General features: G+C 36.0%; 1 protein-coding gene across 2 annotated transcripts in view; it reads left to right on the forward strand.

Moving 5' to 3' along the window:
* Positions 1-23,631, forward strand: part of LOC139139265 (thimet oligopeptidase-like) — a 64,396-nt gene that overhangs the window by 32,938 nt on the left and 7,827 nt on the right. Inside the window, exons 2-14 of one of the 2 annotated variants that reach the window (XM_070708112.1) lie at positions 3,231-3,370; positions 5,778-5,896; positions 6,595-6,726; positions 7,719-7,756; positions 11,178-11,290; positions 12,318-12,372; positions 12,928-13,092; positions 13,745-13,906; positions 14,432-14,497; positions 14,739-14,951; positions 18,727-18,800; positions 19,957-20,188; positions 20,928-21,059. In XM_070708112.1, coding sequence (XP_070564213.1) covers positions 3,231-3,370; positions 5,778-5,896; positions 6,595-6,726; positions 7,719-7,756; positions 11,178-11,290; positions 12,318-12,372; positions 12,928-13,092; positions 13,745-13,906; positions 14,432-14,497; positions 14,739-14,951; positions 18,727-18,800; positions 19,957-20,188; positions 20,928-21,059 — 1,641 coding nt within the window. Of the gene's footprint in view, positions 1-3,230; positions 3,371-5,777; positions 5,897-6,594; positions 6,727-7,718; positions 7,757-11,177; positions 11,291-12,317; positions 12,373-12,927; positions 13,093-13,744; positions 13,907-14,431; positions 14,498-14,738; positions 14,952-18,726; positions 18,801-19,316; positions 19,391-19,956; positions 20,189-20,927; positions 21,060-23,631 lie in introns of both variants that reach the window. The other variant, XM_070708113.1, reaches the window with a different exon arrangement.

The raw sequence follows: 23,631 nt of genomic DNA on the forward strand, positions 1-23,631 counted from the left end.
AAAGGGTCTGTCCTGTCATACAATTTTCATGATTGGGGAATACTGGGACGTAGAGAAATAAATAATTTGTGGATGTCAGCTGATATGAAAGAACCATATCATGAGGTGAATAGAAAGTACCACACCAACATTGCAAGGTCATAGGTCAATACACGTTATCAGGTTAATTCTGTGTGGATTTCTTCACAGCGAAGTCACGGTGACAATTATGTTATAGCAGTAAACTTTGCAACTGCTGCAAAGTGTACAGAAGGATAAATTTAGATGCTGCTGTGGTATCTGTGCAAGCACCTGGCTGGAGTAGTTTGTTGCGCTGGCATCTTGAGTTCATTTCTCTACAGATTCAGGGAAGATTTGATGTTTTATTAGAGAACAAAGCGTGCTGTTCATTTTCAATGACGACACATCAATCCAGGGGTGTACCTGGTGCAACATGGTCCATTGAGGTACCATGAAAATTTAATTCAACCCTTATCAAACAAACTGTGTGAATCATCCTTAGTCATTTTACAATCATGCCAGATAGTTTGGTCACCTGAAGTTTGTTCATAAATATTTTAGTATAAGGCTAATCGGAGACAAGATTATAAAGACTGCTCCACAAGGGGCTTTTTAGAGGCGGGCCACCTGTCAGTCTTTCAAGCAATCTATTCATATTTTCATATATAACCATACAAAAGAAATCATTTTCATACTAGAAGAATATGCAAATTATGTATTGTTATGTAAATTGTTATCCCCCTGTTTTAATAAGCTGAGGAGAACACTGAGAAAGATACATGTACAGTGTATACTATCTTATGTACCGGTATTTATAGACTTTGAATGAATTTCATATGGTAAAGCCACCTATAGACACATCATATCTGATTTCTGCAAGATAAGATAATGCCAATTTTCATAAAATAGGACAGTTTGCAAAAATGATAATAGACTGTCACAGAGAAAAGAATGTCTCCTCATCAAGCAAATAGTCTTGCACACCTATGCACAATTGCACACGTCAAAACATATGGAATTTCATTGCTAGGTTACTCAGGTTGGTTGTCATGGCAGTGAAATGATACCCCTTAGTGATGACTTCCTCCCCATGAGTGAGTCATGGGTAATCAGTGAGTGGATGTCTGTTGTTGCCTGTTGCATTGCCTAGGAGCAGAAGACTGCAATGGTTTACATGATGTGTTGAAACGCCTGGATTTTGAGAAATGCAGGATTTTTCCATCCCACTTTACATTGAAACAAAACATTGTAAGATTTTTCAGAGTTTACTCATGAATTTTAGAGAACCTCCTTGAATCTTGCCACATTATCTTGGAATAAGTACCGTAATGTATCGTTTGCCAAATGCAATTATAACTTCCGTGATGGGAATTGTAATTACCCTTTTCCCATGGGAGACATTCTCGGAATTAAAGGAATTTAGCGTGCAAATACTGATGGAAAATGTCAATTTATATGAAAATTCCCCTGACTACACATTGACTAGGACATACATGTGACAGAGTCCTGCAGTGATTACTGTACAGACTCACCAAGCAATGACTCATACAGGCTGTGTTTTATGTAAGCACTGTGTGCCCAAGTCAAACAGACTCACCTCTGTCAAAGAAGGGGGTGTGACATTTGAATAACATACTATGTTTGCAGTGCATGACTTTTGAATAATGTGAGGATGCTTAATATTAATATCAATTTCATTAAATTATAGTGGATTGCAATGTTGTAGTGTCTATATTTGTGAGGAGGGATTTTCCACAGTGATTGTACTTTATCCCTCAGTGCTTTGCAATACATGTACGAGTACCCTAGCAACCTGGCCAGCAAAGATTAAAATTTTTCTCACCAAACATAAACTTCTGCTTGTCAAATTAATGATTCCTAGCAATGGCCTCATGAAAATGTTCATGTTGAAACAACTCTTTATAAATCTTCATTGGGTTGGCCTTAAATTCTCTGTTGCTTCCATTGCATTGAGAAATAATTCATTAAAAGAAAACAGAAATCCCTCCCAGGTTTCGACTGGAAATGTTGGGATGGTGAGACAGGTATTTATTCATTTCAGTGCATTTACATCAACAACAATACCACTGTTAAACACCTGTGTTATCAAATATGATGGTCAGACTTTTATTTGTGGGTCAGTCATAATCAAGGGGCTCTAGATGATTTTCATTTGTTATGGACATATATCTTCTATTCTAACTGATAAAGCAGTAGTTGTATGTATCTAACTTGGTCACATAAAAATATTTTGCATATTTTATTCAGGTTCGGCTGTGCACCCCACAAAAATGCCTTAAAAAGTGTAAAAAGTAGCATTATGTTATGTCACTTCAAAATGTACAAAGTTTACGATGTTTTGGATATTGCGTTAAAATTGTGGAACTTCTAGCTTTAATACACATGTTATTCCAGATTATATTACCAGGCCCTGCCAGTGGCATTTTGATTGGTCGAGCTGAACCACGTGACTGACCACAAATACACAGTAATGATTTTTTTACGTGCCCGTGAATATGAATAATAAGATAACAACTCAAAGTATCGTAACTCTACAGCTGAAACGTAAATCATAATCAATCACAAAATAAAATGGAGCACTTGTAGGTCAAGCTGAGATATTTTTTCTGAAAACATCTCCGGATTTGCCAAATTTTTACAGCGCACATGACAGTGCGTAGCGTATTGCTCAGTTACTGGGGCCCAGTTGTCGTTCGCTCCTGAAATTTTCGGAAATTTTGACGGTTTTCTTGGGTTTGTACATTCGCTGATAATATAATGGAAATAACAGACTCCGCTCTGACCACTAACGATTCTTTATGGGTGGGGGCTCGAGGAAAGTCAAATTTACGGGCTCGGCAAGCCTCGCCCGTTAATTTTTAGCTTTCCTCTCGCCCTTGCCCACAAATAAACGTTAATGGTCAGCGCGTCGCCTGTTATTTCCAAAATACCTATACCTTTTTATCTTCATGTGATTAAATCTAGGGTGCATAGAATAGCATTTTGCTGTGAGTGAACTCAATGTTTCTCTTCAGCATGCTGCTGCCAGTTTTAATGTGAAGAGAGGAACCTCAGGAAAGATTGAACTTTCTCAATAATTAAAAAGTATCTCACATTTTGTTTTAGTAGGGCATTCACATTTACCACCAGAAATCCCGTAAGGAAACACACATACTGAACACTCTTTCACATTCCATAATTAATGGTGGATCTCTCCATCTTTCCCCCAGGCCTTGGCTGACAACGATGTTGACTACAGCGTGGCACGCAATGTCCTGGATTTTCCCCAGCACGTCTCTCCAGATAAAGACATCAGGGAGGCTAGCACCGAGGCAGATAAGAAGTTGTCAGACTTTGACGTAGAGATGAGGTGAGCTGCCGGGCTTTGATGTGCGTGTTGTATGTATTTGAAAGACATTAGGGCCAATTTGCACACTGAGTATCGGCAGATAAACACATTTATTGCACATTACATCTGTGTCCAGGCATTGGCTGCTTTCTGAAAATGAAGGTTTTGGAATACCTGTGGTTATTTCACATTTATGGCTGTGCACACTTATGTCATTTCTTTTATGACATTTGATATCTTATTGCTGAGTTCAACATTCTCTTCATGGCTTTTTTACGTCAAAGCCTCTAACGCTAGACAAAGAAGCTGGATAAGTTTGCTGTCGTGTCTGAAAATTTACTACTATGACTGTGATTTCAAGCCTACATTTATTATAAATAATGGCTACTCCAATATCGGTTGCATGCACAATGTGTGGTTTTCACAGTGTAATAAAAGCTTCCTAAATTACCATTTAATGAAGAAAGTAAATTTTCCTTTTGCCGGTCATGGCCTGTAGGCATTGCATATGACCTAGCATGCTCTCTGACTGTGTTCCTGATAGCCATACACCATCATCCATCAATATAAATGTACCGTCATCAATTTTAAAACAGAGCTCTAAAAAATGCCCAGTCCACATTTCGACACTGTTTACGCTCCAATCCAGTTATCATCCATTCATTTTTGCTGCCTGCACTTCTAACATTCACCCAGTAATTTCCTTTTTAACTTAGGCATACACGTTACGGTAAATTTGCTAACTTGATCAAGCAACATTCCTATAGCAAGTTAAATTATCATCAGTTCCTCTTTGTTCAATGTCATCATTATTCTCTGTGAGTAACTCATTTTGGTTTGTCCGTTACTTTAACAGTAAAGGACACTAGAGGGCAGTGCTCATATCTACACTTCAGGCTTCGTAGCTTTGGATCACCACATGGGCTTTTTACCTAATAAGGTGCAGAGAGATAACAATGTTTTTTCACATGACATGTTCTTCTAAACTTGAGGGAATAAAGGGTGACGTGCTTATCATAATTGTCTATTTATTGGCAAGGGTGAGGGGAAAGTAAATAATTAACAGCTGAGGTAAAGCCCAGCATGTTCATTTGGCTGTTGTCTCACCCAAAATTCATAATACCGGTAAATATTTATGGTCAGTGTGGAGCACTTCATTTGTATTAAATTGCCAACAAATCAAAAAATGTCTGCACTCTTCTCAAAATTTTGTGTGTGAAAGATCAGGTTGCCCTGGACCAGCAAGTGCAAATTATACAGAACATTCAGATACGGTACACCGAGGGGGAACCCTGATAAAATGCCGTGGGAAACCCAATAACACTTATGTGCTCACCAACCTTAAGAAAAACACTGTTGAAAGAAACCCAAATAGCACTGATGTATGACAAAACTATCTGTATAGTAGATGGAATGAATCAAAGTCTATGCATCAGGTTGTATCAATAAACATTCATTAAGACCTGTTTTTCATGATAACGCATGTTCTGGAGCCAAAAAATGTCCATTATATTAAGTGTCAATGGTCAGTCACATGGTCCCCAAAACTGTCAACTCTCAGAGTATGTCAACTTTGTAGCAGTACTTGTATTCCTACCATGTGACATCTGTCACAGATGTTATAGCATAATACTCTGTGATAATTCTAGGGGGAAAAATTATACTTTTGTATTTTCAAAGGAAAACCAAACCAAACTGGAAAACCTTCACTTAATCTGCTGGCCTAAAAATGAGTCCACACAAGTATAGACTAGAAAAGTATTGTTACAGTAAAAACTTAGGCCTTCTCAAAACTCTCCAAAGCACCATCTGGTTGCGAAGTAAATTTTCTTGTTCTAATCCCAACTTGTCAACTCAACCAGTGTATATGGATACTGTCCACTGTTATTGTGGACTACTGAATTTTTGTCTCGGCTAGAATTCACGTTTTGACAATAAGATTGCTCAGTGTAAACATGGTGATGTGTTTTCAAGGCTAATATTGTTTAAACCAACGTCATGACTTTTGAAAAGAAGAATGTGAAATTGTTTTCTTTGAGTGTTAACAATAGCATTGTTTTCAAAGTTTATAATTAGTGTCACTTTCATTAAATTGCGCAGTACTTGTTAACAGACTCCTAAGCTGCTGCAAAGTATATTTAATGTAGCTTTAAAATGGAGCACATTTTATGAAAATTAATATTTTGAGCAGCAGCCACACAAGTGTAAGATATTTGAGCCCATGTTAAACGTTGCCTCTAGAGGGCGCCATATAATGAGATTTTTATGTCTGCACATAATTGTGCAGAGTTCAGTTGTATGGGATGCCTTTCAGAATATACAATGTGTTTAATGAAGGAAGCATTTCATGATTACTTATGTAACTCTGCATAAATAGATAAGCATGGATGTAGTAAGTTTCCTCACCTACCATTGTTTCTTTCTCCAGCATGCGTCAAGATGTGTATGACAACTTGGTGGTCTTACAGGCGAAAGTCAACACAGATGAAATGGAAGCAGAGTCCAAGAGATATCTTGAAAAACTCATCAAGCTTGGCAAACGAAATGGTAACAGACATGAAAATATCCTGCATTAAGCAGTACAATTTATGTCAAAGTGCACCATGTAATAGAGCACATGGTGGGCAGATCAAAGATTGAGTGCAGCTGCTAGTCACAGAGTCTGTTATTGTTATCATGCAGAATCTCTAGCAAAACAACACTGACAGCGTACTTTTATTGTGATAGTAGAGCTGTGCATATCTACTGATACAAAATGCATTCCAGTACAGCCTGGATGGCAGATAATGGATTTCTATTCACATTTTTCCATAAGAACTATTTTCTGTCTGTGCACAAAGACACCAACCTTATCAAAAGTTATCCAATGTCACCTAGTAGTTTTACATCAATATATATGTTTGTAGATGTCTATACAATATGTGTGTATATGTTTGTGCCATATATATATATATACATATATATATATATATATATATATATATATATATATGTGTGTGTGTGTGTGTGTGTGTGTATATTATATATATATATAATGTACATATATATATATATATATATATATATATATATATATATATATATATATATATATATATATATATATATATATATATATTTTTTTTTTTTATTTTTTTTTATCTGTGTGGGCCTGTCTACCTGTCCCTGTATGTGTCTACTGATGTATGACTGAAAGATTGACCTGATATACGCTTGAAATTGGTGACTGTTGCTTTGGATTCTAGGATTGCATTTACCAAAGGACATCCAAGATCAGATGAAAGCTCTGAAGAAGAGAGAAAGTGACATCAGTATAGACTTCAATAAAAACCTGAATGAAGAAAATACTACATTGGAAATGACTGAAAGTGACTTAGGTACAGTTAGGTGTTTTTTAATTGTACCTGCCACCACTCCATAATCCTGAAACAAATAACTGTAAGATATCTAGGTTCATTAATTCATATACTTCTGGCCATTAGGCAAAAGGCTAATGGAAAAAGGAAAGAACATTAATTTGTCAGTAGTTTTGGTATTGTTGATTAAAGTGTAGGTGGTTGTGAGTAATTGTTTTCAAGTTAGTTTTGTTTTTATTTTTGTTCACTTGAAGTCCTTATTAAAAACGTGATTTACTAGACACAACTGTAATTATCAGTTCTGCTACAGCTGCCATTGGTATGTGTATTTTGGTATTATGTCTTTTGTAGGCAATTTCAATCACACAAGCCATCTGTCGCCAATTGATGTATGCAATACCCATCTGCTTTGATTAATTGTACATAATTTATGTAACTGTGTTCCATTTAAAATTGTTCATCGATGTGTGTTGCAGCAGTGAGGGACGTTGGTGGGTGGGGTAGAGGAGATGGGGTGGGGATCAGGTGTTTGAGTGGCTGCCTCATAGAGGAAGCTCCTGCACTAACACTTTCACCACCATGGTATGATCACATGACCCAGCCCCATTCTCTACCTTGACATTAGACCTTTCTGCAGGAAAATTGATTGTCAAGGTTGAAGGGGCATATTTTTGATGCATTACATTGATTTCAATATACCGGTATGTTCTTACAGTACTCATGCCATGACAGTTTGTGTTCGCCACGGAGATTTTAAAATGAAATCCATGAATAAACTTCGCTTTCTGTTCAATCATGTCAGGAATATATCTCCTTAACCCTTTAACTGCCAGGTTTTGGTACATTCCTGTTGTTTTCATTCAGGAGGTTGGACCTGTACACAATTCAAGAGGGGTGAAAGGGTTCACAAAACCATGACAAATACCGGTAAATTGTCATGGCATGAAAAGCTTGCCTTGCCTGACAGAAGTAACGTTATCTGATTCTATTCTTTTATCACTTTCCATCAATAGCTGGAATGCCCGAAGATTTCATCAAGAGGCTAGAGAAGGTGAGTGTTTACCATGGTTACAGAATCTTTGAAGGTTCAGATCATCCTAGCACAATGCACGTTTATATACATGTAGTAACCCAACACAAGTCATGCTTTGTTGGTAAGATGTTGTTAAATACTGAAAGATTTGTAGAATTCTAAATTTTTGTTGAATGTTTTGATTTTGAAAGCATGTCAAAGTGCATGGTTTTTAATTCAATGCATGAATGTGTTTATCACTTTTAAATGATAAGGCTGAGAATGAGAAAAACAAAAGTAAACAAAAATAACTAACAAGTGAATGATATTTTTTAGCTATAGGAAGAATACATAAATGTCTGTGAAATTGTGTTCTGACCTTAAAATATGTAAATTCCTTAAATTTAAGTCACAGATGGGAATGACACTTAATGGGAACCTTATGACAGATGACCAAATCAATTACAATGTAATGAAATGATTGTCTTGAGACAAAAGTAGCAATATACCTACATTCTGTTACACGTACGTAATTTTTGTGTTCTCAACAGACAGAGGAAGAAAAATGAACTAGTTTTATGAGAGAGACGTGACAATGTTAACAGTAAAGCAAGAAAAGCCTGGAGATGTAATGTAAATCAGGGAAATTTGATGCTATGAATGTAACTTTTATTGAAGGGAGAGGTTGAAATTATGATGCAACTGATATTTGTAGCAAACTGATTCACTTATAAAAATTATTCCTACACCACACCGACAAAGTTTTACAGCACAAATCTGCCAGTTCACATACGGTACAAACAAGTGCAACACGGAGAGTGAGAATTTGGCATTTTGGCTTTACAACAAATTTGAGCCAGCCAAGAAATAGATTACTTGAGAAGCATGCACTGAAATATTACCTGGGAAGATTAGATTGAGCAATCTGGAGATCAGATCAGATTATAGCATGCCAATCTGAAGTACAGCCATATTTGACCTGACTATGTATATAAGCAAGCAAGCAATAAGCCAGATTAGAAGTGCTGGTATTTTTGGCAGTAGTCCTTACAAAATCACATTTCATAAAGTTAGGCTTGATGTGATATGCACAATCAAAACCAGACCTCAAGTAAATATCAATTTTAAAAATTTTGAAAAAAAATTGTATCATTATCATTTTTACTAAATTTTTATATTGACTGAGGGTCTACCCTTCTCAAAATGTGCTTTTGATATTTCAACCATTTTGTGTGCGCTAAACTAGCTTTGTTACGAAATATCAAAGCTTCTGTGGAAAGATTTACCTGTAGTATGAGTTGGAATTGCCTTGGATAAGAGACTTAGCATTTAATCAGACACTAGAGAATGTTACCATGGCATTTCCATGGCAATCTAATCCAGGGTCTAACTTGGCAGATGAAGGGGACGTGTATAGTGCAATTGAGGTCAAATGTCATCCAGGTTCATTCTAATAGAGCTATTGTTTCCCCTTTGGAGAGTGAATATCAAAGTCTTCCCACTATTCACCCTGTGCTACTGAGTAAAGTTTACTCTCAATTGTGAAGGCATATCTTTGCTCCGTGTCTGTTTAAGGAAGCAGTGACCATCTTGACCGTACTTGTTCATGACAGTACCTCAGTATAAACTCATTTGCAAGTTTAGTTTCATTTGAACAACCCATCCAGCAAGATTGTATGTTATGCTTTGAATGAAAGTTACTCCCTATACAGTGTGTACAAAGTTCAAATATATCTACCTCTTGCATGTATGATAAACTATTTGAGGTTTCTGCAATGAAATTTGAATAAAAAAGTTAATACACATATAAAAAGCATTCACTTGCTGTTTTTCTCTTCCTATCATATCTAACTGGGTTTCAAATTGTACTCTTCTGTACTTTGATTTGTTGAGATTGAGACACATTTCAGTCACTTCAACAATAACATAACAACAATGAAGAAAGTTTCCTTGTGCCAGCAACTTTTAAAAAAAAAATAGTTGTCAAGATCTGAGATGATTAGTAGGATGCTGTTAGGTTTCTAAACATGATTTCTTTTCATTTGAAACAAGTTGATGTATCTTTCATAAACTTATCAACCTTCATTAACGTTCATTAATCATTAAGTTCAATCGTCATTGCTTACCTCTTGGTAATGGTTTCACCCTCTCAGATAAAATCTTTCTGGACCATTCCAATTCTGTCTTTGAGGTGTTCAGGGGTGTCAGGTTCACTCGCAGCTAACAGGGTGTACTCCTTTACTCCTGTCTTTCTTTGCTTCCGACCGGCCTCCAACACCTCACCTTCAGTTCTATCCTCCTTGCAAGAAATTCCCACGAGGCTATTTCTGGGACTGCTTTCGAAAATACCAACAGCAAGTAGGTATAGAAGTAGTTTTCACTTCTGGCTCATTTACATACTGTCTCTCTCTCTGTCTTTCTTTCTCTCTCTCTCCATCATCTACCATCCTATCCCACAATCAACCCTGCGGCTTCTCGATCGGTGCTCAAGGTTTGTTTCAAAGAAAGCAAAAAATCATTGCAAATATTTTCAAAAAAGTCAATCAATCAATTTAAAAAGGAAATGGTGGCAGAGAATAAAGATGTTGGTTGAAATATTAGGGGCAAGAAACCAAATTAACACAAATTTGTTATTGTTTCTTTAATAGTCAAGTGGGAGAGTTACTATAGTAAGTCATTGTACCATAATAGTAACAAAGAAATAATGAAAAGACAGCAGAAAAGACTGATATTTTCAAACTATTGTTGGATTTATTACATAGAAGTTGTTGACTACATTGAAATTGCAGTATACATGATATACTAATTAATGTGAAAACTTTTAAGTAAAACGTTTTCTAATACATTTGACTCTTAGAGTAGCAACTCAATGAAGGGGCACCTAATGCTAGTATGAGTCGGTGTGGAATGAATATCCTATGAACCACTGTCCAGAGTAAAGTCTGTGTTATGCATATCTGACAATCCACTGTGCAGATCTAATTATCAATTGCAGCCACTCTGACATTGCTGAGTCTTTTCACAACTAAACCAAGCCTGAGCACTTTTTTGTCCCAGTTTTCATTCCTCCTCCCCAAACCCCAACTTTTTACAGATATTTCCCAACCAATAATGCATGGTATCAGCATGTTTAATTCATCTACCATCTTCTCTGCACATGCTTAAAATAATGTCTCCCTAACAAATAACTCGCACCCGACAAGATTCACACATCCTAATACTTCATGGATTTTAAATTTTCAATAGAACACCAAAAAATGAAAAAAAGAGTAGTAACCAATATTACAAGTCTATTTGTTCCAACCCCGTCCTAAAGAATCACAGAATAATCACATGACACTTTCTGTCTGAGAATTGAAAGTACCAGGATGTGCGACCTCTTGCTTCAGCTGAACTGCATTCATCTTTTCTTCTGCAAAGATTGCCTCAGTATTCAAAACTGTTTTCATTCAACTTATAGAATGCTGAAGGGAGGTATAAAGTTTCTCTGAAGTATCCAGACTATTTTCCAATCATGAGAAAATGCCGTAACCAGGAGACCAGGAAGAGAATGGAATTTGCCTTCAATTCCAGGTATGTATGTGTGTGTGAATGTACTGGTAGTAAGTTATAAGGCTTCATGATTTTATCTTTTCATAGCCACTTATGTACATATATTGACATCTGTCTGACACAATTGAAAACTCATAAAATCACTTCAAATGTTTGACCTATCACTATGTATTATGTTTTATATTTTTCTTGAAGTGCCAAATGTCGGGTCATTCAGAGTTTGACTTTCAAACAATAAATTGTAAATCCAACTTCTTTATTTGTTCAGGTTAAGTGTAATGTACCGGTACATACTCATTGTCATCTGAATCTCAATGAACATATATCATTCTTGGTCAAAATAGGTACTCAGAAAAATTGGATTATTCATACTTCATACAGGTAACTGTGAATACAGACTGATTGCTGTGGAATGAAATCATTGCACACGGCATTCATTGGAATTGTCATCAAATGCAAAGTTTATGTTTGTTTATTGTCATGATTCTTCTTTGCAACCTACTGTCAAATTTACAGATCTTTCATACATAGTCTTCAATCAGAAAAGTTACCAGACCCTTTCTAGTTCAATAGTTAACTGATGTAAAAACTTTACGAAAATCATTATTTTTTTATACTAGCATTGTACAGAGGTACTTTGTCTGCAGAAGTGTCCAGTGACAGTATGCTCCTGACAAGTTCTTGATAATCCATAAAATTTTGAAAGCTTTTGAGAAATCTTTGAAAAGTCCTTGAGAATGAAATTACGCCCTGGAAGGTCCTGAAAAATTGATAAACCACCAGTAATTTCCAAATTGTGAAATTATCGGTTGCGATTTCACAAAAATTTGCCACCTGAAATATGGTATTTGGACCTCAAAAAGTCCTTAAACATTGCTGAAAAGTCCTTGAGTGTACAGACAATGTGTGTCATACAAATATATGTTTTTCTTCGTGTTCTGACTGGATAATAGTCAGGACAACACCTAATATTGAAATTGGAGATGACACTCTTTATTCTGGTATTCATTGTTTCATAAATATGTGTTCATATTCTCAAAATTTTCAGATGCATTAGTGAAAATACAAAGATTTTAGAAGAACTTGTAGAAATCAGGCAAAAGGTAGGTTATAATTTACTCACTATGTTCATCTTTTGAAATAGATAGCTATGACTGTATGGAACTACTAGCTATTTTACAAATATATCCTATGGTTTTCTGTATGTGCATGTGTTTGCTTGTGTGTATGTATGAGCAAATGTAGATGTATTCTTCTTTGTTGCAATGGTAAAGATGTATTGGTGTGTAAGTAGGCTGCGATGGTAAAGACCAGTGTAGAACAAACTTTCAACGTTGTCTTCAGTAGATCAAGTCTTGCATATAGTTTGGGTACGCAGAAACTGAAAAAGCTTTTAATGAAGCAAAAAGATAAGTAAAGTTTAAAAAAATTGCAACAAATGTTGTGGTTCATGTCACACAAATATTGACCATTGCCTGATGTCGGTATTAATCAGTTAAATTATAGTTAGTAATGCTTTTTGTGTGTTTATTAATCTTTGGAATTTCTAGAAATGCTGCGAAACATACATAGTTTGACAGACAGTGTAAAACTCATCTGTGGACTGGAAATCAGTGAAAACCTATGATATACTTTAATTTCCTTTCGTTACATTCCAGAAAGCTGACCTGCTTGGCTATCCAACACATGCCGCTTTCATCTTGGAGCTGCGCATGGCCAAGACTCCTGAAGCGGTGGTACAATTTCTCAGGGATCTTACTGAAAAACTCCGCCCTCTACAGAAGGAGGAACTTGAAGTTATGTTGCAATTTAAGAAAGAAGAGGTTTGTTTTCCATTTTGCTTCCCTATTAACTTTTGTGTAGTCAACAATGCAAAATGCTCATATTGGTAAAATGTATATTCTCATTCTGTTAAAGCTCCAGCACATCCAGTTCACCTTTTTGTAGATGTGTCAGTGACGCAGAAGGAAATCGCTGTATGCTACATTTACTTTGCTCGCTTTGTTTGTATTTTATTCCGTGCATTTTGAAAGAGAATGGTTTAAAGTTTCATAGAGGAAAATTCAGTTTCAAAGCACATACTACCTTAAAGCAAATATCATCTATCAAGCATTGAACTCAAGTGAGAATTGTAACATCAATAATACTGGTCAATATCAAAAATAATCTAGTATCCTTTTCGAGAAACATACTCATATCAAACACCACCATTAACCTTCTGAGTGCTGTAATTTCTTCTACAAAAATTGTAGTGCACAATTTTACCAATTTTTATGAATTTTTCTTTAATATTTTGACGATTTTGGACCAAATGGACATCACATTTCATTGGCTACAATTTTTTCTCAAAATTTTGGCAAAGATATGAGAAAAATTGACTGAAGTTTATTTTATGAAGGGGACTAAAAAAGACTTTGGCACTCAAAGTGTTATAATGTCCCTTTTCTCTTTATTGTGTGGTTTTTAAACCCTCAGTGTGAGAAGTACAAGCTTGAGAATGACAACAAGATTAACCTGTGGGACATGAGATACTACATGACCATGGTAGAGGAGAGAAAGTACGCTGTGGATCAGAATAAACTGAAGGAATACTTCCCCATGGAAGTAGTCACCAAGGGATTACTTGACATTTATCAGGTCTGTACTTGTGGTTTGGATGCCTAATCTCCTGTCTTTGAGGAAATATCAGAATTCCCACATTTTTTGTATCATTCAACCATGTAAGGCAAAATTCTGTATGGAGAATATCAGCACAATTTCATTATGACCATTAATTCCTATGTAAGTAGAACATGATTTTGCCGACAATTGTGACCATCATCGTGCTATGAAAGAAAAGTGAGATATTTGCCCACGTAGCTGATGCTGAGGTAAAAAACAGTTTGCGTCTGTGCAGCCATCTTGTTCACTACGAACACAAGTGTTCAGAAAAATAAGAAAATCTTTTCATGTGCATTGTAAAATTTGTGACAGTAAATTTTCTCTAAGAATATAGGTGAAGGATTTTCTATTACAACAGCATATGTCACTATTCTTGTCAAAATGTGGACTGGAAACTCACTATTTATTTCTCACATGTTATAGCAAAATCTGCTTTCAGTTTTTGCCTTTGTGTCATTGCCCTCACAAATGAATGAATTATCTCTTTTTCATTTGTCTTAGGAACTTCTTGGTTTGAAGTTTCAAGAAATTCCAAACCCTCCAGTTTGGGATAAAGACGTTACAATGGTAAGAGCAACTCTGGTTTAGTTTTCCTAGGTATTGATGTGTAAGCGTCTTGTTTTAGTAGGTCATTTTAGTCATTCTCTTTGCAAATTATTTTCTCCAAGACTAAAGAGCAGAAATAGCAGCTTACGAGATGAACTGTGTATTTCTAAGAATCAAAAAGCAGTCCACCAATTTACGGAACCAGTTTCCTATTTGAAAATTGCTCTATCGTTCATAAAAAATGGATTTTTTTTCGCTGCAGTTCAGTGTGGCAGACACTGCCACTGGTGAGTTCATGGGTCACTTCTACCTTGACCTCTACCCTCGGGAGGGCAAGTTTGGTCATGCAGCCTGCTTTGGCCTTCAACCAAGTTGTCTCTATGGTGATGGCAAACGCCAGCCAGCTGTCGCGGCAATGGTGGCCAACTTTACCAAGCCAACTGATGAAAAACCGTCCCTTCTTACCCATGATGAGGTAGGTCCCAATCCATCCTTGACAGCATGTGAACATATCATCAATAAGACAAGTTCTAGAAGTTCCAATGCAGGATAACTTATATCCCGCTATGTAAATCACTTCTCTCCTTGGAAATGAATATTCATAACAGTAGTATTCCATTGTTATGCAGCAACTGTCTATTGCAACAAATATTCCGCCACCTGCGTAATCCAAGATGTGTACCCGATGTAGATGTATATTCAGACCAGTTTAGTCTCTTTACGTGTGAGTCACGCGGCTCTCGAAACAACATTTTAGAGATGAAATTGTAAAACCATTTCTCCAGCAACCCATATGTATATATATATATATATATATATATATATATATATATATATATATATATATATATATATATATATATATATATATATATATATATATATATAAAAAATATGTGTTGGTCATTCTCATGACTGCATACACTTAGTCACACACACATATGCACACTACTGTAGAAATCTTCAGAGAGCTTTTTACACAACAATCAACAATGTAGAATCCATGAGTTGATTATACTAAATACTGCCAGCTAGTGTTGACTAGTTCATTTCACACATACCGGTACTGACAGGACAAGGCAGCTGCTATGTGCCCCTCCCACTGTCTGCATAAGTAGGCTAATCACTTATATGATGTACGCTCAGAACTGCATTTCCCTGTATGATCAGAATACCATCAACTGTGTGCTGTGTAGCAACGCATGAGGAGAAGAGATTTTTGTTCACAGCTGTGTCGGGCAAAGATTACGGCTTAAAATTGTGACACAGCTGACACGCCTTAGAAATAATGCACACTGATAAAAGATTACTGTAAATGAGAAAGATGTTGCACGAAGAGTAGAGGCTTTTAAAGAATCACCATCAAAATACTTTTATCAATAATATTTCATTATTGTACCAATCAGTAACACTTTTCGTAATGTATTGGTGTGATATGATATCTTTTGTATCACAAATATCAAAGTGTATCAGCACTTCAGCCATCAAACAAACCTAAACGCTTCACCCTTTCTTTAAACCAACATGAGTTGCAAATGTCATTTGGTGGCCGGATAAGATCAAGGAACAAAGGCAATAAGGGTTTTAGATGCGTGAAGTATGAGGAGCTTTGTGTACTTCTGATAATCACTACCACTGTGCAGTTTAAAGGAATCATCCACCCACACTTCAATCAGCCTTTAAAAGTGTAAGAAAGACTGTTTTTGTAACATCTATGATCTATGATGAAAAGATGAGAAATGCACCATTTATTTTTCCGAGAAATTAATTTTTATTAGCTACTATAGATTATATCTATAGAAACCATCAGTATGGGTGTTTGTGTGACATGCAGTCTGTATGTTTAAACATGTCTCTGTGGATTGATTTAATATGTATATGTATATGGGGATGTCTGACCATCCAAATATCTTGAGAACTGAAGTACACGCACCTAATTAGCAAAATTAGTGTGTGGTATATAAATGCATCATGGGTATATTGCCAAAAGTTTTTCTTTTCATTACACTATCAAAAATATGCAAATGAAGTAAAAAATTCCACATTCTGTCAAAAATCGTCTTTAAAATCACTTGTCAGACAGCTTTAATATATAGTATGAGGTCCCTAGGGATAACAAAATGCAAATTTACTCAAACTGTGATGAAATATGCAAGTTTGTATTTTTTAAGGCAATGTTTCGTTTGGAATTTTTGGCCAAAAATTTTTTTCTGAGAAACAACATGTTAGATAAATTTGAAATTTGATAAACAATATCTTGTGGATAAACATTACCCTTAACTTAATTTGTTCAAATTGTGGTAAAATTAGCAAGTGTTTGGCAATTTTTGGTCAAAAGATAATCTCAGAATGTGTTTGTCCATGGGCTTTGATATTCAGTGTAGATAGACATAGAGATGACCATTGTCCACTTTGTTCACTTGGAGGTAAATTTAGTAAGATTTTATTATGCGGCAATTCTTGCAGAATGGCAGTTTCCATCCTGGTATAATCCAAGTGATGACGGTGTATTATATACCTAGTGAATACTTCTTATGTTTAGCTTTGAGCCAGAATTCAGCACATCCTAATGTTCCCAATGAATTATGTAAATTAATAAATTTATAAAAGGGAAACAGAGTGAATGGTTTGCCAGTTATGTTCAAGCACTGTCTTGAATGTGTGTGCGTATAGTTGCGTCAATGTGATGAAACATGAGCAAGCAAAAATATGGTCAGATTTTGGTTGATCAAGCAGTATTTAGAAAATAAATTTGGTGAAAAAGGTGATCACAACACACCTCTCCTGTGGTTACAAAATATCACACATGCACTTAATAGGTTTTGAATCATATTGTATGCCTAATATCGGAGTCTGGCTCACGACCATTTGTATATCCGTACTTACCTACAGGCAGGCATGTTTATTTCTAAGTTGATGACAAGACTCCCATGATTCCTTAGCCAGTGCATCAAACCGTGAAAATTTGATCCTATCATCAGGGCATTGCCCCAGCATGCTCAATGGAGGAACTAGCCAATAAGGCCGGACAAATTTTGGTATCAGAGGCTCCATTTTGCCTGATAGCAATATGTGTTTTTGTGTATGACTTTTAAAAAATCACACTTCCTGCGCAAAAAATAATGATAAAAAGGCTTCTCTGACGCAAGTATAAATCTGTATATAGCTGATTACTGTGTGGGCGGATGATTCCCTTAATAATGATGTAGAATATTTGCATCTGTTGCATGATGCATCAACGATCAAAAGATTGTGTCTTGATGTATAATAGTTGCGAGACCTAGTCTCTCCTTTGCCAATCTGTAGACTTGTTTTCAGGCCTTCTGCAGTAAAAATACGATTTTAATACAACTTTCTCAGTGTAACTTGTTTTAAATGGGCATCAAACTCAAAGTGTCAAGACTCATATCGACCACTGACTGCAAGTGTTACATATGTTACACAATAAATCTTACTTTAGTTGATACAATTTTGCAGATGAAATTCGTATGGTAGCTTAAAAGCTTTAGCAATGTATTTTCAACAGATTTACAGATACTGTAATCTGCTTTGAGTTATAATATGGAAAAAAGCATTGCTATACATCAGGATAACATGGAGAGACGCGCTGTTAAAGCATAAAAAAGCATATTTTATTGTTATGGTAGTGCATCACTGATGATCCCTGCTTCTTTTTTATTGTGAAAATGAACTGAAAGAATATAATTAGATCGAGTGTGATCATGCAATGCAACAGCCGTCAACTCAGCTTCAACCACACGGTGATTTCATCACAAAATGGTTACCAACTTTACCTACAGGCATACTATTTCTTCTTTCATTTGAACTTTTTTCCAATGTCCGGATCTCGTTGCATGTTCTGTACAATGCTTGATAATTCACATCACACAGTTGTCCTTCTTAATCCTCTATTTCCATCCCATTCTTTGTTTGTACATTTATGTTGCTATGTGAAATCAACAGGTGAACAGACGCAACACTATGTGTATCTATGCCAAACTGAATCGGGCCATGGCGTTTCTGAAAAATGGACACAAATGGCGATAAATTTTTGATATCACAGTCATTTATATCTCCAAAACTTTGCAGTAAATTCTTTAACTATATGTGTATAATTCCATATGATAAAACCTTTATAGCCCTCATATGTGTTTTGCAGACCTTGGTCATAGGCTGTAATAATTTTTTTTTTTTATCATGAATATCTGTGAATTATTGTAGCTATCCAATGCTTTGTCCGCTTCTTACAGGTTGAAACATTTTTCCATGAATTTGGTCATGTAATGCATCAGATATGTGCCCAAGCCAAGTATCGAATCTTCAGGTACTTTTATGAATCTCATCAGTTGCCATGGAAATTGGTTGCCTCACCTTTGACCTTTCTGCTCACTCTCATCTACCGTGCTTGAGTTATTTTGGAGTATGAATTTTTTTTTGCACGTTTTATGTCGGTTTAAATAATCCCAAGAAGCATGCTCTTTTTATGAGCAACAGATGTTCCCAGTTACAGCTTTGCAAAACCCTAGCAACCATGCGACTCAGGGAATTTTATGTCTTCGCTTAAATCATAAACTGAAAATTAAATTTGAATGTACACGATAAAAAGGAGATGCGAAACAAGATGATGTTGGATGCAGCAGAGAGGAGATTATCATTGTGTGGCAACCAATAATCCTTGTGGCAACATTCCTCCGTGTATGTAAAACTATTAACCCCATGGCCCCTTTTACATGTTGCCTTTTGCCATGCTCACAGCTTTAACAACAAAATTCATCCTTGTATAATGTGCCATATTTTCCTTTCCTCTTTTTCTTTTGCGATTACCTTATATTTCTTTTAGGTAGAGACTTTCTTTCATGAGTTTGGCCATGTAATGCACGATATTTGTGGCAAACCCAAATTGGTATTTTTCAGGTCAGTTTACCCTGGTTATAGCGATCTCTAGTGTGTGTTTCCTACATGTATGTTTGTGTGTGTGTTGTAATGTGCCTCTGTATATTTGCACTCCATACTATGTGTTTAACACAGTTTGTGGAGTGACCGTGGTTTTGACCTTCATGCATGTTTGCATGGTAGTCCATATGAGAGAATATTTGTTTGTGTGTGTGTGTGTATGTGTGTGTTTGGCTGTGTGTGTGTGTCTGTATGTGACCTTTACATAGGATCAGTAAGATAGTCAAGTTGTAGACAAATCTTCAGCATTTGGCAGTAGTCAAATCAGTATCATCCTTTGTGTGAGTTTGTATAAGCAGTGTTCAATGCTCAAAATTGCCACATGCGATGACTGCAGTCAGGGCACACATGTTTACAAGCAGAGATCACAAAAAACAAATGGAGACATATATATTTCAATTCAGTCATTCTGTTTTTCACTCATTTCCTTCAACTTTTATGTACAAAGGCAGGGAGAAAAATTTAATTTCATCATTCTAGAAATTCTCCTGTATCAAATTTCATTTGCTTCCCACTTTCCTGTGCAGTGGGACTCGCGTGGAAAGAGACTTTGTGGAAGCTCCCTCACAGATGCTGGAAAACTGGTGTTGGGAGAAGGAACCCCTACGACGCATGTCATCCCACTACAAGGACAACACTCCTCTTCCAGACGACATGATAGAAAAATTGGTCAAAGCCCGGAATGCCAATGCTGGAGTTTTCAACCTCAGGCAGATCCTGCTTGGAACATTTGATCAGACCATTCATACCTCAGCTAAGGTTAGTAGTACAAGGTTGGTACAACCCGGGAAAGTCGTGGAATGTTAAAGTCTCCTGAAAAGTCCTTGAACAAACCTCTAAAATGTAATTATGTCCAGGAAAGCCCTGGAAAATTAACCAGCCACCAATGATTTTCAAAATCGTGAAATTATCGGTCTTGAGATTGTAAAAATGATGTCTACTGGTAAACATGATATATTGTAAATTGATACTTTATTATAATGGTATTTTGGACCTCAAGGAGTCCCTGAAAATTGCTATAAACTCATTGAATTTTTAGTCGCTTGGAGTGTATGGACCTTGGTAGTATGAGTTGTTCAGGGATAGAATGACACATTTTTGTTCTTCATTGCTATTTTTGTCGTGAAGTGTAAATTTTGACTCCTTGTCTTTGATTTTAAAGAGCATATTTGATTGTTTATGGCACACTAATGTGAAAAAATCCAGGAATATGTTCATCTTTGTACCGTCATCATCTATTGTAGGGATTTGAATAGACATTTTACAAGGTAATACTGATCATATTTTAGTCCCTACAGTAACATATTGATCCCTCATAGAGACAAAGTACAAACAATTTCAGAACATCTGTTCCTTCATTTAAGAAAAAGGTGGTTGATCTTGTCATTGTTATGGGTTTGGGGTTAAGGGAGCAGCTTGTTTTCTATTTGGAGGGAAATGGAAGCATGATTCTGCAATTCTGTAACTTCTGCTGTCACTGAACTCTGACCCTTTGCAGGCTGATACCAGAAGCATCTACGCTAAGCTGTCTGATGAAATCCTTGGTATCTCAGCAACCCCAGGTACTAACATGTGTGCCTCGTTTGGTCATCTAGCTGATGGCTATGATGCACAGTACTATGGTTATCTGGTAAGTAATTTTTTTCTTAAGCTTCATTAACCATCCCCAAGCTGTGGTATTTCAAAGACCTATACTAACTGCTCATACTAGTATGAGATCCCAAGACTGTACTGTTCTGTTCTATATGTTATTGAATGGTAATAACTTGGGATCAGTAGCTGTTTCACCAAACTGTTCACACTTAGAGTGCTGAAGTCAGTTTTTGTCGCCTTTGTAAATGTAATGCGGACAAAATTTTTTTTCAGATCCAGACTGTTTTTTCAGATTTTTACCAACATTTTGATAAAAAATCTGTTGCCCATGAAAAGTTATGACCATGTGGTCCAAAATTACCAAAAATTACAGAGCATTAACAAAAATTGGTAAAATGTTGGACAAACATTTTTGTGGGAATAATTGCAACATTCAAAGGAACACGATTGGAACTTATTTGGCATAATTGGATGGTGAAGTAATGCAGATTTAATCTACAAAATAATCTCATCTGCTTTTCTTTTAGCTACTATAGACTATAGTCTATAGAAGCTATTGGGATGGGTATCCGTCCGGCGTCCGTCGTCAGTCTGTATGTATGTATGTATGTATGTATGTATGTATGTATGTATGTATGTATGTATGTCCGTTTGTGAGGCGTCCGTCCACTCAAATATCTTGAGAACCGCAGTACTTACTGATTTGATATTTGTTGTGTAGATGAAAAATGAGAAACTATTTTTTTTAATTTTTTGATATTGTTGAAAATAGGCAAATTAATGCCAAAAAAGGTGTTTTTGGTAAAAAATCTTCTTCATAACCGCTGGTCAGACAGCTTTGTTATTTGGTATACAGGTCCCTAGGGATAACCCAACTTAGATTTGTTCAAATTGTGATGAAATATGCAAACGTGTATTTTTAAGGAATTTTTTTGTCATTTTTGGTCAAAATTTGACTTACATTGTATGTCATTCTTGTACTGTATAAACCCTATCAATTCACCCCCCAAAAAATAATTGATATGATTTTAAATAATTGAATTAATTAGGAAATCATCAAAGCCAAAATAATTTCAGTGTGGAATTATCAGAAAGTTCAACTTTTTTTGACAGTTCATAGTGAAATGCTTACCCTTTTGGAGGATTAAAACATGTAAAGGCAACTTTCCTGAATCCCAACTTTGATATATTCTGAACCACCATTTATGTTATCTAAAAGAAATTGCTCATAATAGTTTCTCATGATAGGGTGGTCAAATAAATAGAGATAGAGAAAGTTCTAATTTCCATTTATGGTTGACTTGGTAAGGATAAAATAAAATTACTTTTTGAGGAAAAAAATAGAGTGGTCAATTAAAAGAGTGGTAAAGTGATAAGGTTTTTATGGTAAAGCTGGGCTGTAAGATTCCTCATGTGCTATTTATAGCAATTATGCAATCTGTGTAAACAGTGCAATGAAGTGTTACATGATTCCTTATAATGCTTTTGATGACCTTGAACTTCTTAAGTTACAAACATTTGTCTCTTCAGTGTGCTTTCTCTGAGTACGTACAGTCTCAACTTATTCAACAGAACTTACTTACAATGTTAATTTGAAAGTTAAAATGTGCTTGGTTAATAGATTGAAAATACTGATATTAAAAGATAACCAGCTCAAGATTCTTTATAAAACATAGGGTTTTGAACTCTACAACGTGTTGAGCGGTCTCAGTCAGAAAAATGTAACAACTTAGCCGGCTATTGAACCACTCTTTTTTGGGAGTAGAGATTTAGCCGAGTGGTTCTGTCTGTGGCCTCTCAGCTAGGCGACTGATGCCGTATGTTGTGGGTTCGAATCCGATTGAAAACTATCCGTATTTTATAACCTGACAGATATGCTGTTTTTCTATGACGTAAATCTTGATTTAAGCAAGTCTTGTTTACTTTAATTAGAATGTAATTAACTCTCGTTTATTTGCTATTATAGACTAATATAGTCTCATGAAATATGCAAATCTGTATTTTTACGGAATTTTTTTCCATTTTTGGTCAGGCCATCCTGAAATGAGCTATCAAAGATATCCACCTCTTCATCAATACATGTGTCACAAAAGGTATTCTCTACATAACACAGCAGAGCTCTGTCAACTGTTGAGTCGCTTGTTTTTTCAAAACGCTGGTCAGACAGCTCATAGACCCTCGAGAAAAACGGGACAGGCAACTGCGATAGAGAACAAAGGGTGTATGGGATTAGCAGCTTGCGATCTATCTTGGAATAATTAAGAGGTGTTAATGGGTCGGGGACTGCACAACGTCCGGTTCATAGACACGTGCATGCGGGTATACGGTAATAATGTTTCGGATTACAAGTTATTTCGGATACCCGCAAGTCCATTTTTAGAAATAAAAGTGTTACAACTATTTTGAGAAGAATTCGTCAAAATGGTTTTAAAGTACTTTTTACATATTGGTAGCGAGATTCGACGCAACTAGAAGTCTGCAGGGAGTCAGTATGTTGCTGTAAAGTGACAAAGTTTCGAATAGAAATCTGAAACACATACCGCTGCAGTTCCAGATTTGACAGCAGTTGACATCACAGAGTTGTTTACATTCCGCAATCGTCCGTGTAT

Source organism: Ptychodera flava, chromosome 8, assembly GCF_041260155.1.
Source record: "Ptychodera flava strain L36383 chromosome 8, AS_Pfla_20210202, whole genome shotgun sequence".
NCBI lineage: Eukaryota > Metazoa > Hemichordata > Enteropneusta > Ptychoderidae > Ptychodera > Ptychodera flava.